The sequence below is a fragment of the Cynocephalus volans genome, chromosome 2, assembly GCF_027409185.1.
Source record: "Cynocephalus volans isolate mCynVol1 chromosome 2, mCynVol1.pri, whole genome shotgun sequence".
Lineage (NCBI taxonomy): Eukaryota > Metazoa > Chordata > Mammalia > Dermoptera > Cynocephalidae > Cynocephalus > Cynocephalus volans.
This window is the reverse complement of record NC_084461.1, coordinates 159,951,819-159,966,026: the sequence shown is the minus strand read 5'-3', so window position 1 is coordinate 159,966,026 and position 14,208 is coordinate 159,951,819. Positions and strand designations below refer to the sequence as shown.

The following is a 14,208-nucleotide window of genomic DNA, read 5'->3' as shown; positions in this document are numbered from 1 at the left end:
TGTTAGGTAATTTTTATCTAATTTCCTGTTTAATTATTTGTCATAGGTATTATTAGTTACAAAATAGCTTTATTTTGAACTCTAATGGGAAGGCATATAGACCTCATTGTTTTGATTTAATAAGCTGTGACCATAATTCATAAAGATGCAGACTATAAAAGTTTTTAAAAATCCTCCAACTTGGAAACCTAAAATTTATTCAAATATTATTTCAAAATGCTTTGAATGATGCTACTACCTGTAATATAAATATAGACATTTCAGTTGTATTTTCCTCAAGAGACCTCTTAGATATTGATCAATGGAATAAGGTTATTGAGCAGCTAGGAACACCGTCAGCAGAGTTCATGAAGAAACTTCAGCCAACCGTGAGGAATTACGTGGAAAACAGACCGAAGTATCCTGGAATCAGATTTGAAGAACTCTTTCCAGATTGGATATTCCCATCAGAATCTGAACGAGACAAAATAAAAAGTAAGAGATCCTTTTGTTCTTATACTTATTTTCATAATTCAAGTGAAGGTTTCACTTTTCCATGTTTGCATTCTAAAAAAAACCTGTGAGTGTTAGAAGATAAAATAGTTGAAACCTTGAAATAAAGTCAATTACAGGCTAGAAGTCTGATCTTTTTTAAAGAAAGAGCTTAAAGACCTAGAAGTTTTGTCCTCAATAAAATGGCATAACTGAAGCCTTTGGCCAAAGTTAAAATATTCTAATCAGTCTGAAATACTCTTAGAATTATAGTAACTGGAATTCAAAAAGTTCTCAGGTATAAAAAACACTTGAATAAAAATTCTAGAGTCAGAAACCAGTTCAGTAAAAAAGGTCCTGCTCACCTTTCTCCCTTCACTAAAATGTGAGTGCTTAAGGAAAAAGAATAAATTTGTTTCTGTCCACATCAATGTAAACTGTGCCTTAGTCAGAAAAATCCCAACCTTTCCTTTGCCTGTATATACATGTTGTGGACTTGAATTGCTGAAACGTAGGTGAGTCTTATATTTAACTAAGTTATTAAATTTGTTGGCTTTTTTCCTAGCTACTAATCTCTAGATTTTAAAAAAAAATCATGTGTGTTGCCAACATTGTATACAGCTGGCAAAGCAGAGGCATCTGCAAAGTGTTTTATACTGTGGGAATGTGAGATTATTATATGGTTTTAAAAGTGTTATAATTTTATTTTGCTGTGACATGGAGAAAAAAGACACCCCCATGCCTCACACCCATACTCTTGGCAGTGCCACCCTTAGCTCAGCTCTTGCCACCCTCTCTACCATGGTTTCTCAGCATCTGGCCCTGTCCAGACACTGGTCTGAGGCTGCCTGTTTGCCCTTCCCCATACCACTCCCCTCACAGAGACATAAAACCACATTGAGAGCCTGTTTTGTCATGAAAGTGGCTGCTTGCCTTTTTCTTAAAAGTTTTGGAGCTCTATTGAACCTGTCAAACATTTCTCAGAGTTAGTATATCTTTGTTCTATCTGTGCTATCAATCATATTTAGTTCTTTATTGTGTGGTTTTCTTTGTTTCAGATTAACAACATTAGTTTATTAATGTTAGATTTGTTTTCACCCTAGCAAGTCAAGCCAGAGATCTGTTGTCAAAAATGTTAGTGATTGATCCAGATAAGCGGATCTCTGTAGATGAAGCTCTGCGCCACCCATACATTACTGTTTGGTATGACCCCGCTGAAGCAGAAGCGGTAAGTAGCTATGTGGCGGAGACTAACACGTAGAGGCAGGGCTTACATTTCCTTGGATTTTATGTCCGTTAGTCTGGAATGGCTACATAATGATAGCAAGTTCTAGATTTTAGGGCTTCTGATTATAAAAAGGTCAAGGTTTTTTCACTACCCCTTTAGGGGTACTTGCTGGAGCTCTAGCTCAGAGTACCTTGGCAGTCAACATGTTTATGCTGAGGAGACATAATTATCTTCATTTATGCAAATGCTGATAAGCGACAATAATTTATTAAGCATCCGTTTTGTACCTAGCACTGTTCCATGGGCTTGGGTTACATCCTCTTACTTAGAGAGACTAAGCAACTTCACAAGTTTGTTCATCCTTCCCCATCTCCATTGCCCCCACAAGGGAGTTTCCCTCTGAGTTTGGTGCCGGTGTGCGTGTTTCCATAGCAACACCAGTATGAATGACCTTTAGCTGGAAATGAAATAACAGCATAGTGCCATACTTACTCCATGCCATTTTTATGTCTTGGCCTATGGATTTAAGCACCATTTTAAACATTGTTTTATATAAAAAAGGATCTGATTTATAGGCAGACTTTTGGAATAGTCCATTTATGAGCTGGGGATTGGGTTTGGGGGTTCTAACGTGCAGCATAAACCTGAAATATGTTTTAAGAAAGAACTGCACCTTCCACAGTTTCCAGCACAGTGCCTTACCCATAGTGGATCTCACAGAAGCTGCTTGTGATTATTAACTTTGTAATTACATTTGGGCAGATGTCTTTAGAGTGTTTTGAGATCATGGGATTTTTGAGTGTTAATAGCTTCCTTCTTTGGTTAATTTTTCCTTAATTATTTTTATTCTGCAACTGATATAATACCACACTTGTGACAGAAATCTTTAATAAACCATGTATTGAATGAAACTAAATGCATATCATAAAAAGACTAGAAATCTTCCAAGTGATTTTACCTTTTTTCATACCTCATTAGTTTTTGAACTGTTGACTTTACGTGAAATTTAATTTTTAGCCACCACCTCAAATTTACGATGCCCAGTTGGAAGAAAGAGAACATGCAATTGAAGAATGGAAAGGTAAAGACAGAGCTTCTTTTAATCCTTATGACATTTTTTACAATCCTATAAAGTGGAGGCTTTTCACTTTTTAACAACTGCTCTTTGGAAAGGAGCAAGAGACCCTGCAGCCCACTTATCCTCTTTCTCCCCACATCCTAGTAGAAAAAGAACTTGAAGATAAAATAATTAAAAAGAACATATATGAATTCATATTATTTGCTTTAGTAGTGAAAAATAACGGCTTCTTCACATGATTTTACATTATCAAATATTGGTTTGTAAACTGAACTCAGTAATTGTATCACGCTTGCAAACTGTCAAGTAACCCCAAGTCATAGGCCATGCATTACCTGCAAAGTTGCCTGTACAGGCAGACATGAGAGAGCCAAGCTGGAGGACATATGAACTTCTGCACTATTTTTAGCCATGTAGTTGTATATTTGTTTTTAAAATCTAGTTTGGGGGAAATTAGAGATCAAAAATAAACAAATAGGTATTATTACCACTATGAGTGTATTTCAAAAAGTTCATGGAAAGATTTGCATTATCTTTTCATTTTATTTTTCCACAAACTTTTTGTAGTACCCTCATATAAGATTGACCAAACAACCCACAGCAAACTAAACCTGTAAAGGGGAGGCGGAACTAACACTTTTTCATTAGAAAGCAAGATCAATAGTAACTGGGAACCCGGACAGTGCAAGTCAGCACTGATGATAGGTCCTGCCCATCATCAGGATGATGTGGGCAGTGCCCGTTACCTACATGTGCTTGCATGTGCTTGCATGCGTTCAGCAGGGTAGTACACACAGCCACATTCACAGGCCTCAGTAAATGCTTGCAATGTGGTAATGCTAGTTCATAAATACCAAAATTTTGGCAACCCCTAATAACTTCCTTAGTAGGCAATTAGTTTTTCTTACAAAGGAAAGTTGAGGAAAACCAAAGTTGATGCCAAAAAAAAGACAGGTTTGTGGATTCATTTCTGGCCAGTCTGGAGGAGTTCATAGCCCACATGTGGATGCTGGTTACATATGGAGAACCACAGGTAATGACAGAGAGAAATGCATTCAGATGCATGTAAGGACATCCAGTCCCTTAAAATGTCCTGTGAGAGCCACTCTGCTAGTCCTCCATCTCTTTGTAAATCCCCCTGTGGATTCAGAATGACCTATGTTTTGTGCTCGCTTCGGCAGCACATATACTAAAAACAGAATGACCTATGTTTTTTACTACTTTAATAGTCTCATTGAAAGATAGAAAACTACATTACAGAATTGACTGGATATCACAATTAAAAAATAATACATCACTATGCCCATGGAGTGGCTCCGATTGATTTGGAATCAGAGTTTAGAGATGCAGAGAAACAGATGATATATTTTAACTTGCATTTCTATTTGAAGAGCTCATTTACAAAGAAGTAATGGATTGGGAAGAAAGAAGCAAGAATGGTGTTGTAAAAGATCAGCCTTCAGGTTAGTGATTGCTTTAATACTTTGATTGTATAATAGTTTTCTTTCCCTATTCAACTTTTATAAATGGCAGCAATGTGTTAACCACCAGCTTCACCAGCATTGGATTTGAAAACCCCTTGTGTGAAACAGTTTCCCCTCTTGGCTTGTCCTGGTTGTGGTGGCAGCTGCTAACATTTTACTGATGTGCTAGGCACTGAGCTGTGTTATAAACATTCTTGTTTCATCCTTGCAACAACTGCTATCAGCTCCATTTACAGATGAAGAAATTGAATTTAAAAGCTTTTCAATGTACATTACCCTCTTTGTATTGATTCCTCCCCATTAAAAAAGAAAATTAATGCAAACCTAGGTAAAATGGAATTTGATTTTCTTTTCAGAAAATTGTTCATAGAAATTCCCCATTATCCTACTTGATCCACCTAGCAATAGAAGCTAAAAGACTAAGTAATTGTACAATTAGGAGAGACTCTGATGTTAGTGCATTAACCTATGTAACTTTACTAAATGAAACTCTTAAATTCTATTTTCCCACTCCCACTGGAAAGAGCACGTACACACACTCACACAGAGAAGTGCAAACTGTGCAGCTTCTTATTCTTGAATTTTATATTCAACATGATATATATGTCAAGCATCTAGAGATTATATAACTTCAGTGACCATTTAGGTGCTGGTTGTTAACAAAGTACAAATTTAAGACTGCAGACACTGATTTCAGAGAGCCTGGATGTTTTACTTTTGTTCAGGCCAGACTAAAAGATGGATGGTATAGAATAGTTTCATTTGCCTTGAAAGATTAAAATGTCAGCTTTCTGTATTCATAAAACAAAAATAAAATGTACAAGAGGACACTAAATTTTTTTTCTTTTTTTTTTTTTTAGTACACAGTCTTTATTTCAGGAGATATTTTTAATCAGAGAAGATTTCTTTGAAGGTTGATACTTTTTTCCTTGGACTTAGTATTTATGTTATATTGAAATGTCTGATGATAACTTGAATGCTATTTAGACTTAAACCTTTTGTGATACTGTGTTTTAGGATAAATTTAGCAATTTTCTTTTAAGGTCTGTTTGAAAGCAGTAGATATTTTCTTTCTTAAGTGGTTAACATGATTATATATGACCTCATATATATTCAGCCACTGGGGAGAAACGGAGAATGTTGCAGGGAAAGACATAAGAATATTTGGGATTCTGGGCCTAAAGAAAGACTCAAGGAAAAGTTCAAAATGTACAGTTGACTAGTTTCTTATTTATGCTAATAGTTAGGATTGAGAAATTACAAAAGGGCAGAGCCAAGAAATGGCCTGAAGTCTCTTTGCCTGGATTTGCAGCAATGTCGTGCCTCAGATTTTATTATATTTGGTTTTCTTAGCACAGATGCAGCAGTAAGTAGCAACGCCACTCCTTCTCAGTCGTCATCTATCAATGACATTTCATCCATGTCCACTGAGCAGACACTGGCCTCAGACACAGACAGCAGTCTTGATGCCTCGACGGGACCCCTTGAAGGTTGTCGATGATAAGTTAGAAATAGCAAACTTGTCATCGGTGAAGGAACTCTCACTTCCACAAGCCTGAAATGCTTAGGAGTTGATGGAACCAAATAGAAAAACTCCATGTTCTGCATGTAAGAAACACGATGCATTGCCCCTACTCAGTTCTTATAGGATTGCCTGCTTAGATTATAAAATAAAGCAGATTATGTCTGAAGAAAAAAAGTGCAAGCCACACTTTTAGCAATTTTGTCCAAGATCATTTCAGGTGAGCAATTAGATGAATTTTTTTGAAGTCGTGTGGTAATAGTAGTGACAATTTCCCATCATCCGTAACTGTTGGGACTTATATGCATGTGACCACAGATGCTTGTTTGGACTTGCTGATCTAGCACTTTGGAAATCAGTATTTAAATGCCAAATAATCTTCCAGGTAGTGCTGCTTCTAGAATTATCTCTTAATCCTCTTAAGTGATTTGGTGTCTGTCCAGAAAGAATAGAATTTGTGTGTTAAATGGCCACCATATTATATCTTACCCCCTTTTATGGCATTATTTATTCTATCTTTTGTATTTCAGAAGGAATATAATTAAGTCTATTTAATAAGTACAAAATATAGCTTTTCTTAAATTTGTGATGTTTGGGGCTGCAAACTATCACTGCTAAAACCAAGACACTTATATGAACACTCTGTTTTCTCTACATTGTCTAGTCTGGGACGAGTGTACATTCAGCTTTACTGCATGATAAAATTTTCAGTTTTGTGCTGCTTAAGACAAATAACTTTGAAATCCTATCTACCTTATCTCTTTTTTCTCAATCTTCTGGACTTATTAATTTAAACCGCTACCTAGAATTTCATGTTCTTTATTAGGCATGTAACACTCCATCTCAATAATATTATGGCAAATAGACTCTTGAATCCATTGCCTAATGTTAGAATAGAATTTTACAAAATGATCACTAAAGATTATTGTAATCATTTACTAAGTGCTTCCTTCACCAGAGACTGGCTGGGTTCTTTACTTACCTTCCGTCATTCAGGTGAAATTCATGATTTCACAAGGCAGCCTTTCCCTTTGCCGATACCATGTTCTTAATCGATTTTCTTTTTTCACTGAAAGAAACCAGATAAACCCCCCTTTGGTCTGTTTTAGGAGGCAAGGCTGATTCAGAATGCCTGTTTGCTGTTGTTTTCCATTTTGTGGAGGCATTTCCTTTGTCTAAGGGAAAGCCATGAAACTTCTGGGAAAACTCTTCAGAGGGATATGAAGGAAATACCCTAAAGAATAGTAATTAACTATTGAATATTTTCTGATTTAAAACTGCTCACCTGAAATTGATACTTTCAGACTTTTTGATATGTAAATTATTCGAACTTTATTAAGATACTGAGTATTCAAGTGTCACTGCAGAAATGGAGTTATGATGATCACATTTTGGCTACCTGTGCTCATAATGTTTTTTGCCTTGAGCTTAATTTGTTACCAATTCATATCTTTTGTTCAATTATCTTGGAAGCTTTTTGGTCAACGTGCTATAGAATGTGTTCTGAGGAGGAACTTTGATAAGAAAGTTATTATAAATATTATCTAAAATGTATGATTCTCTTCTGTACCAGTTGTATCTTATTGGTCGGTCTTATCACTGGAAACTGGAACCCTTGATGAGAAAAATTAATATTGAAATAAGAAATAGTTTTATGTTGTGTCTTTTAGACACTTTCAAGTACAAAATGGAAATACTAACTTGGACTGATGCAGAAACACCTATTATATGGCTTGAGATTCTTTTAGCCTTGAAGGCCTGATGGTATAGTTAAGAAAGTTATCACTATACATATATAAACATCTTAAAATGGCCTTCTCTCTAATACACATTCTTTTAAAAGACTTTATTTACTAAATCTATCTTTAAAAGGAAAAACAAAGAAAAGGGAGAGTTTTTAAAATGCACTATCTGCTCTATGCCATGTAAATGCAGCACGCTGATAATGAGGGCTCATTGGGGTCCCACTTACGAGAAGATGCTTGTAAATGGAGCAAGGTGCCCCACAGGTTGGCTGTCTGCTCACTCATTCCTCTGTGCATTCAGCAAGCCTGTTGTCACGGATGGAGCCCGTGATGTGTTTCCTGCCAAGACCATCTTCTGTCAGGTAGAGGTGAGTGCACCTAGGACAGGACACCAAGCTCCGTAGAAATACCTCACCCCAGTTTTAGGGTCCTCCCTCCTGAACCTAGATTTGCCAGGGTCCTGGTGCAATGCAGATAGTTTCAAACTGATCTCTGTGGATAAATGCTGATGTTGCATAAAGAACAAAAATGTGCCCAACTTTTTCATCTTTTCTATTTTATTTTTGTAATTTATTTTGTACACAACCCTGGAAGTAACTATTTTGGACATGTATTTTTATAAACCAGGTAATTTATTGTTATCCTGGAATTTGGACTAGGTTTGTTTCATTTGTTGGCTTAGTTTTCAGTCAAAAAGGAAATGACTGTTTCCCCTTTGTCCAGGTCTTAATTTCAAGTGCAGGTTCTGGAGAGCAGACAGAATTCTATCAGAGTAGGAGAGCAGTCTAGAAACACTGGCTATGCACATTGAATCAGTTTTAGGCCTAGAGATGGAAACGGCTCTGTTCTTATCTTTGGAATGCAAAACTCAGAGCCCCAGTGCTGAAAGGAGAAAGTCCACTGCAGGGCCCCTTGCTGATACCTAGAGTCCATTATTTGAAACACTGAACAGGAAACTGGTTTAATCCAGATGTAATGCTGTGTAAGTCATGATAATGACATATGAGTTCATCTGGTTGATTTTTAATGTAACTCCTCCAGTATTTCATACTGGTAGTAAATACAGGTGTGACCTTTCAGATTGCATATCTCAAAAGTAACATTGCCTAATGTTTTATAATAAAATATATTATGTGTGTTTTGATTGGTGAAAATAATACAGACTACATTTTCAAAGAGAAATGTATAGCATGTCCAATTTTTGTGTTTTTAAGTGAAAATTGACTATATTTCGACATCACAATCTCTGATTACAGATTTAACATGAACATGGGTAGATGTTGGAGTGTCATGATTTCAAACAATACCAGCAAATGTTTTTAAATTGAAAGGCAAAAACGGTTCTCTGTTCATTGTCTTACTGAAAATATTCTGCAAATTCCTTAATATAAGTTTTCAAAAGCAATGGCAGAAAGTTTTGGCTTCAAAAACATGCAAGGACAAAATTGAATATTCAGAGTATTGGTGTAATTGTCTTCTCAGAAGATGTGGCCAGGAGAATCCACCAATCAGTCTTTACTTGTATTGCTTAAAATCATTAATGGTGCTGGTGGTTTTGTCCATGGGAAGAGCCACTTTCATCTCACTTCTGTTTTTGTGGCCCTTTAGGATGTCTGATACTGAAATCCACAGGAGTAAAAGAGTCCTCAGTGTCTCTTTCTGTTCTCTGTTTAAAAAGACTAGAGTCATTCCAGATAGATGAACATCAGTCTTACTTTTAAAAGGTCTGTAAAGAAGGAATATGTTTCTCTTAACATTGGTCTGGCTTCTATTTCTCTGTTATATTTCCCTCCCAATTTCAATGTAGACAGCATTAAAATACCTTTTATTTATTTGTTGAAATGATAAATATAAGTGGGGTTGGGTTTTTTGGGAGGAGGGAGGATGCTAGTATTTCAAAATAACTTCATAATTAACTACCTGATGTTGTCCTGAAGATTCTGTGGCTACTCGTGTAAATTTAAGCATAAGGTTACCTTTGACAATAAGGCTGTTTTGTAATATTTTTTTGTTTTTAATTAGGAAAGTTGGTAACAAAATAAGCACTAACAGAGAGTGGTCAGTCACATCTTCTTGCAGCTGAATGTGATCATGATTTAAGAGGGATGAATCTGACACAGCCATTGGGAACTAGTCATATGCTGGGTCCTCAGGGCCTGGGGACCTCATGCTTCTCCAGAGTTTGAAAGACCAAGGCTTTGGGAAGCCGAGGATTATTGTGAGCAGGAGTGTTTTCTATTTCCCTTTGTCTTGGTGTTTTAGAGTTGGAAGGGAAATTAGGAATCATTTCTTGTAACCCCCCACCATACAGCAATGAGGAGGCTGGAGCCCCAGAAAAGAGGAGCACCTTACCGGGCATCAGAAAGTGAGTGACAGGTTGGCCCCTAACCACGTGCTGCAGCATGTTCTTGCCAGTCTTACTCTTCACTCTCTTTTAGTCATGAACACCTTTGAGAATCCAATGAAAACTATGACCTTCTCCCAAGAAAAATACCATGAGCACAAAGTTTTGCCAAGCTTTCAGAGGAAAAGGGGAGAAAAAGAAAATATGGGTAACAAGAAAAAAATGAAATAAAACATACATAAGTCCTAACATACCAGTAACTAAAATCTAGAAGACTGGAATGCCACAGTTATTTAACTTGGGTTCATAAAGAATATTATACCCAACAGGCAAATTCCTTTTGATCACACATGGAACTTAAAGGAAATCAGGCCACAGAGGAAACTTTAGTAAATTCCAAAATCTGTTTCAACAAATGCCCACTGAGTATCTCCTCTGTACCAGGCCCTTGGCTGGAGACAGCCATAAATAAGACTCACAGTCCCTGCTTCGGGGGACCTTAACACTCCATGGCTGCAGTCAAATAATCCAGCATTAGTGGGTGTAATTAAATAACCACATAAATTTATTCTTAGCCTCAGCTGGGGATAAGTGTTGAGAAGGATGGTTCTGGAAAGCTTTGTAACAGGAGGGTCACCCTGTTGGGAAGGTGAGGGAAACTTCCCTGAGGAAGCAGTGGCTGACTTGACAACTAAGGACAAGGAGAAGTTCAATGGTGCAGGAGGATCTAATCCTGTCGACTTCATCCTTCTCCCTATCTCCATCATCACCTGACTGCAAACCATTCGTCATGCATGGGGACAGTGACTATATTGGCCTAAAGGTTCTCCTGGCTTCCACTCTTGTCCAGCTCCAACTGTCCTTCACCCAACCTGGAACGAGCCTCCTGGGATGCAGCTCTGACCTACATAAAGCCTCCATGGGTCCCAGTTGACCATAGGGTTGCTTCTCAAATGGGCTTCCCATAGCCATGCTGCTTATGCACACCTTTACTTCTCCACTATAAAGGTTACCAACCATCATATTTAGGACGTTGAAATGTCTTAAAACTATCTTCTGTGCTTTTTCTAGTGGTCAATTCTAAAAACTTGAAGGTCAGTAAACAGTATTGATGCTGTAATGATGGTACCACTGCCAAGACAAGTGGTGTCCTCGGATTCCATTTTCTCTCTTGTACACATCTTTTTTGCTTTTCCTAGAGTTTCTCTTTAGACTTCTGTTTTTATTTTACTTTTACTCTCTTTTTTCCAAGCTTTACTTTTGTTCTCACTTTTCCAAGTTTATTTATGGTTTTATGTTCATGAGTAGAACCAAGCCACGGTAGACAGGGTAAAAGTGATCACCAATCTCTTTCATGGATAAAGATCCCTTTCTAAGTCAAGGAAGTGTTTAGATACACACATAATAACAGTCATACTGTAGTGTCAACTGTTTTAAAAACTAGATTATGTCAAACACCTGCTATGGATGAAGTGAAGTTTTTTCAAAAAACTTTTCTTTGAAGTATATATATGTACAGAAAATTGGACAAGTTTTAAACAGCTCAATGAATTTCTACAAGCTGAACACACCTAAATAAACAGCACCCACCCAGATCCAGAAATGCAGCATTGCTGTCACCCAGAAGCTCCCTTATGACCATTTCCAGTCACCAAACCCCAAGGGTAAACACTCTCCAACCTCTAACCATATAGATTAGTTTTGCCTGTTTTTATATTTCATGTTATTGGAAGCATACAGTAGATACTCTTATATCTGTGAGTCTCTCCATGTTATTGAATAGAGTTGTAGTTTATCCTCATTGCCATTGCACAAATATACACAATTTAGTTATCCATTCTACTGTTGATATGTATTTGCGTAGTTTCCAGTTTGGGGCTATTGCCAGTAGTACGGCTATAAGCATTTTGTGCATGTCTTTGGTCATGCTTTTCTGATGGGAATGGGATTGTTGAGTTATGGGGTATGCACATGTTCATCTTTAGTGGTGCATTAGTTTTCTGTTGCTGTTGTAATAAATTACAACTAAAATAGTGGTTACAACAGCACAGATTTATTATCTCACAGTTGTGTGAGTCAGAAGTTGAGGTTGGCTCAGTTTCTCTGCTCCAGGTTTCTCAAGGTTAAAACGAAGATGTCCACTGGCTGGGCTCTTATGGGAGACTCTGGGAAGAATCTGCTTCCTTCTGAGCTCCTTCAGGTTGTTGGCCAAATTCAGTTCCTTGCTGTTGTGGAACTAAGGTCCCCATCTCCTTGCTGGCTGTAAGCTGAGGGCTGCCCTTGGCTCCTAGAGGCCTCTCTTCAGTCTTTACAGGTGGCTCCTACATCTCAGACAGCAATGGTGTGTCAAGTCCCTCTTGTTCTTGGAATTTCTTCAACTTCCCTTCCACTGCATCTGTTCTGCTCCAGCCAGGGAATTTTCCCTGCTTTTAAGGGCTCATGTGATTAGATTGGGCCCACCCAGATAATCCAGGATAATCTCCCAATTTTAAGGTCTATAACTTTATTTATTTAATGTATTAAATAAATAAATAATGACTTTTATTGCTTACAGTTTCTGATGCTGGGAAGTCCAAAGTCCAGGGAATACATCTGGTGAGGGCCTTCTCTGGTGGTGGCTTCAGTGATACAAGTTATCACATTGTGAGATGGCAGAAGCAGAGAGAGAGTCTGACCTCCTCGTTCACTATCTTTTTAAAGCCCTCAGATCCATTCCTATTATTCCAGGAGTGGATCAATCCATTCTTGAGGGTGCAGTCCTCACAATCTAATCACTTCTTCAAGGCCTTACCTTTCAATTACCATAATAGGATTTCCCACTCTGAACAATATCACAGTGGGGGCCAAGTTTCTAATACGTGGAATTTTGTGGGACACAATGTAAGGTTCAGTGAGTTTAGGGGGGGACATTCAATCCACAGCATTCCAACCTTGGCCCCCCAAAGCTCATGTAAATACATCCATTCCATTTCCAAAGTCTTAACCTGTTTCAGCTCAAAGTCCAGAGTCTCAAAGTTCCATCTGTAAAATCAAAATAAGTTGTCTACTGCCAAGATACAATGGTGGGACAAGCATAAGGTACATATTCCCATTCAAAAAGGGAGAAATAGGCCAAACGAAAGGAGTAACAGGTCCTAAGCAAGTCCAAAACCCAGCAGGATAGGCATTAAGTCTCAAAGCTGGCAAATCATGTGCCTTGATTCCATGTCCAGCATTTTCTGCACACTGGTTGGGGGCGGAGGTAGGGTTGGCTTCCAAGTCCTCAGGAAGCTCTGTTCCTATGTATTACCTGGTCCGAGGCCATGCTTTAGCTCTCCCAGGCTGGCATCGCACACTGGTATCTCCACAACTTTGAGGTCTCCATGGCTGTCCTGCTCCCACAGCTCCACTAGGCATGGCCTTGGTGGGGTTTTTCTGCTGCAACTCTGACCCCACATTTCCTCTCAGCATTGCTCTAGCAAAGGCTCCATGCAGTGAATCCACCTGCTTTGGACTGATTGAATTGTGTCCCCAAAGTTCATATATTAGAAGCTAAATCCCCACTGTAACTGTTGTGGATGGGAAATCCTATTACGGTACTTGAAAGGTGGGGCCTTGAAGAGGTGATAAGGTTGTAGGACCACTCTGCAGTGAATGTATTAAAAATAGTGGTCATGGGCTTGGTTCTGAGAGCTTTAAAAGAAGAGCACAAGAGAGGTTAGTCTTTCTCTGCTTTGCCATTTTCTGCCATGTGAGACCCCTGGGTCACTGTCGCCAACACTAAAGCCTTCACTAGATGTGTTTCCTGGACATTGAACTTCCCAGCCTCCGAAACTGCTAGCAATAAATTTCATTTTCTTGTAAATCGCCGAGTTCCAGGTATTTCTGTTATAAGCAAAAGAAATGGACTAATACATCACCCCTTCAACAGATCTCTTCTTGGGCCCCCAGACTTTTCCATATATACTTTGAAATGGGGGTGGAGGCTCCCAAGCCTTCCCAGCTCTGGCATTCTGCAAGCCTGCAGACCTAACACCACATGAATGCTGCTAAGGCTTCTGGCTTTTATTTTCCAGTGCTGCATGTCCAGCCACATCTGTGACCAATTTAGCCATGGCTGGAGCAACTGAAGTAGCAGGAGTGCTGGTGTGGGGAGCAGCATCCCAAGGTAGCCCTGGGCAGCGAGCCCATGGAGAGTGCCATGGGCCCATTCCCCAAGACCATTCTGTCTCCCTAGACCTCTGAGCCTGGAATCAAGTTCTGTAACTTTACATCTTTGTAGTCTAGTCCTCTTTGCCAAGTGACATAACATATTCACAGGTTCCAGGGATTAGGACATGGGCATCTTTATTTGACC

The 14,208-nt window shown here is 38.5% G+C and overlaps 1 protein-coding gene across 4 annotated transcripts in view; it reads left to right on the top strand.

The window, feature by feature from the left end:
• The window catches only part of MAPK9 (mitogen-activated protein kinase 9), a 47,940-nt gene extending 40,602 nt beyond the window's left edge, over window positions 1-7,338 (top strand). For 3 of the 4 annotated variants that reach the window (XM_063085277.1, XM_063085280.1, XM_063085279.1), the window contains 5 exons: window positions 292-474; window positions 1,575-1,699; window positions 2,717-2,780; window positions 4,169-4,240; window positions 5,620-7,338. In XM_063085277.1, the coding sequence (XP_062941347.1) occupies window positions 292-474; window positions 1,575-1,699; window positions 2,717-2,780; window positions 4,169-4,240; window positions 5,620-5,762 (587 nt within the window). In that variant the 3' untranslated portion in view covers window positions 5,763-7,338. Of the gene's footprint in view, window positions 1-291; window positions 475-1,574; window positions 1,700-2,716; window positions 2,781-4,168; window positions 4,241-5,614 lie in introns of all 4 variants that reach the window. The other variant, XM_063085278.1, reaches the window with a different exon arrangement.
• Window positions 7,339-14,208: the final 6,870 nt, after the last annotated feature.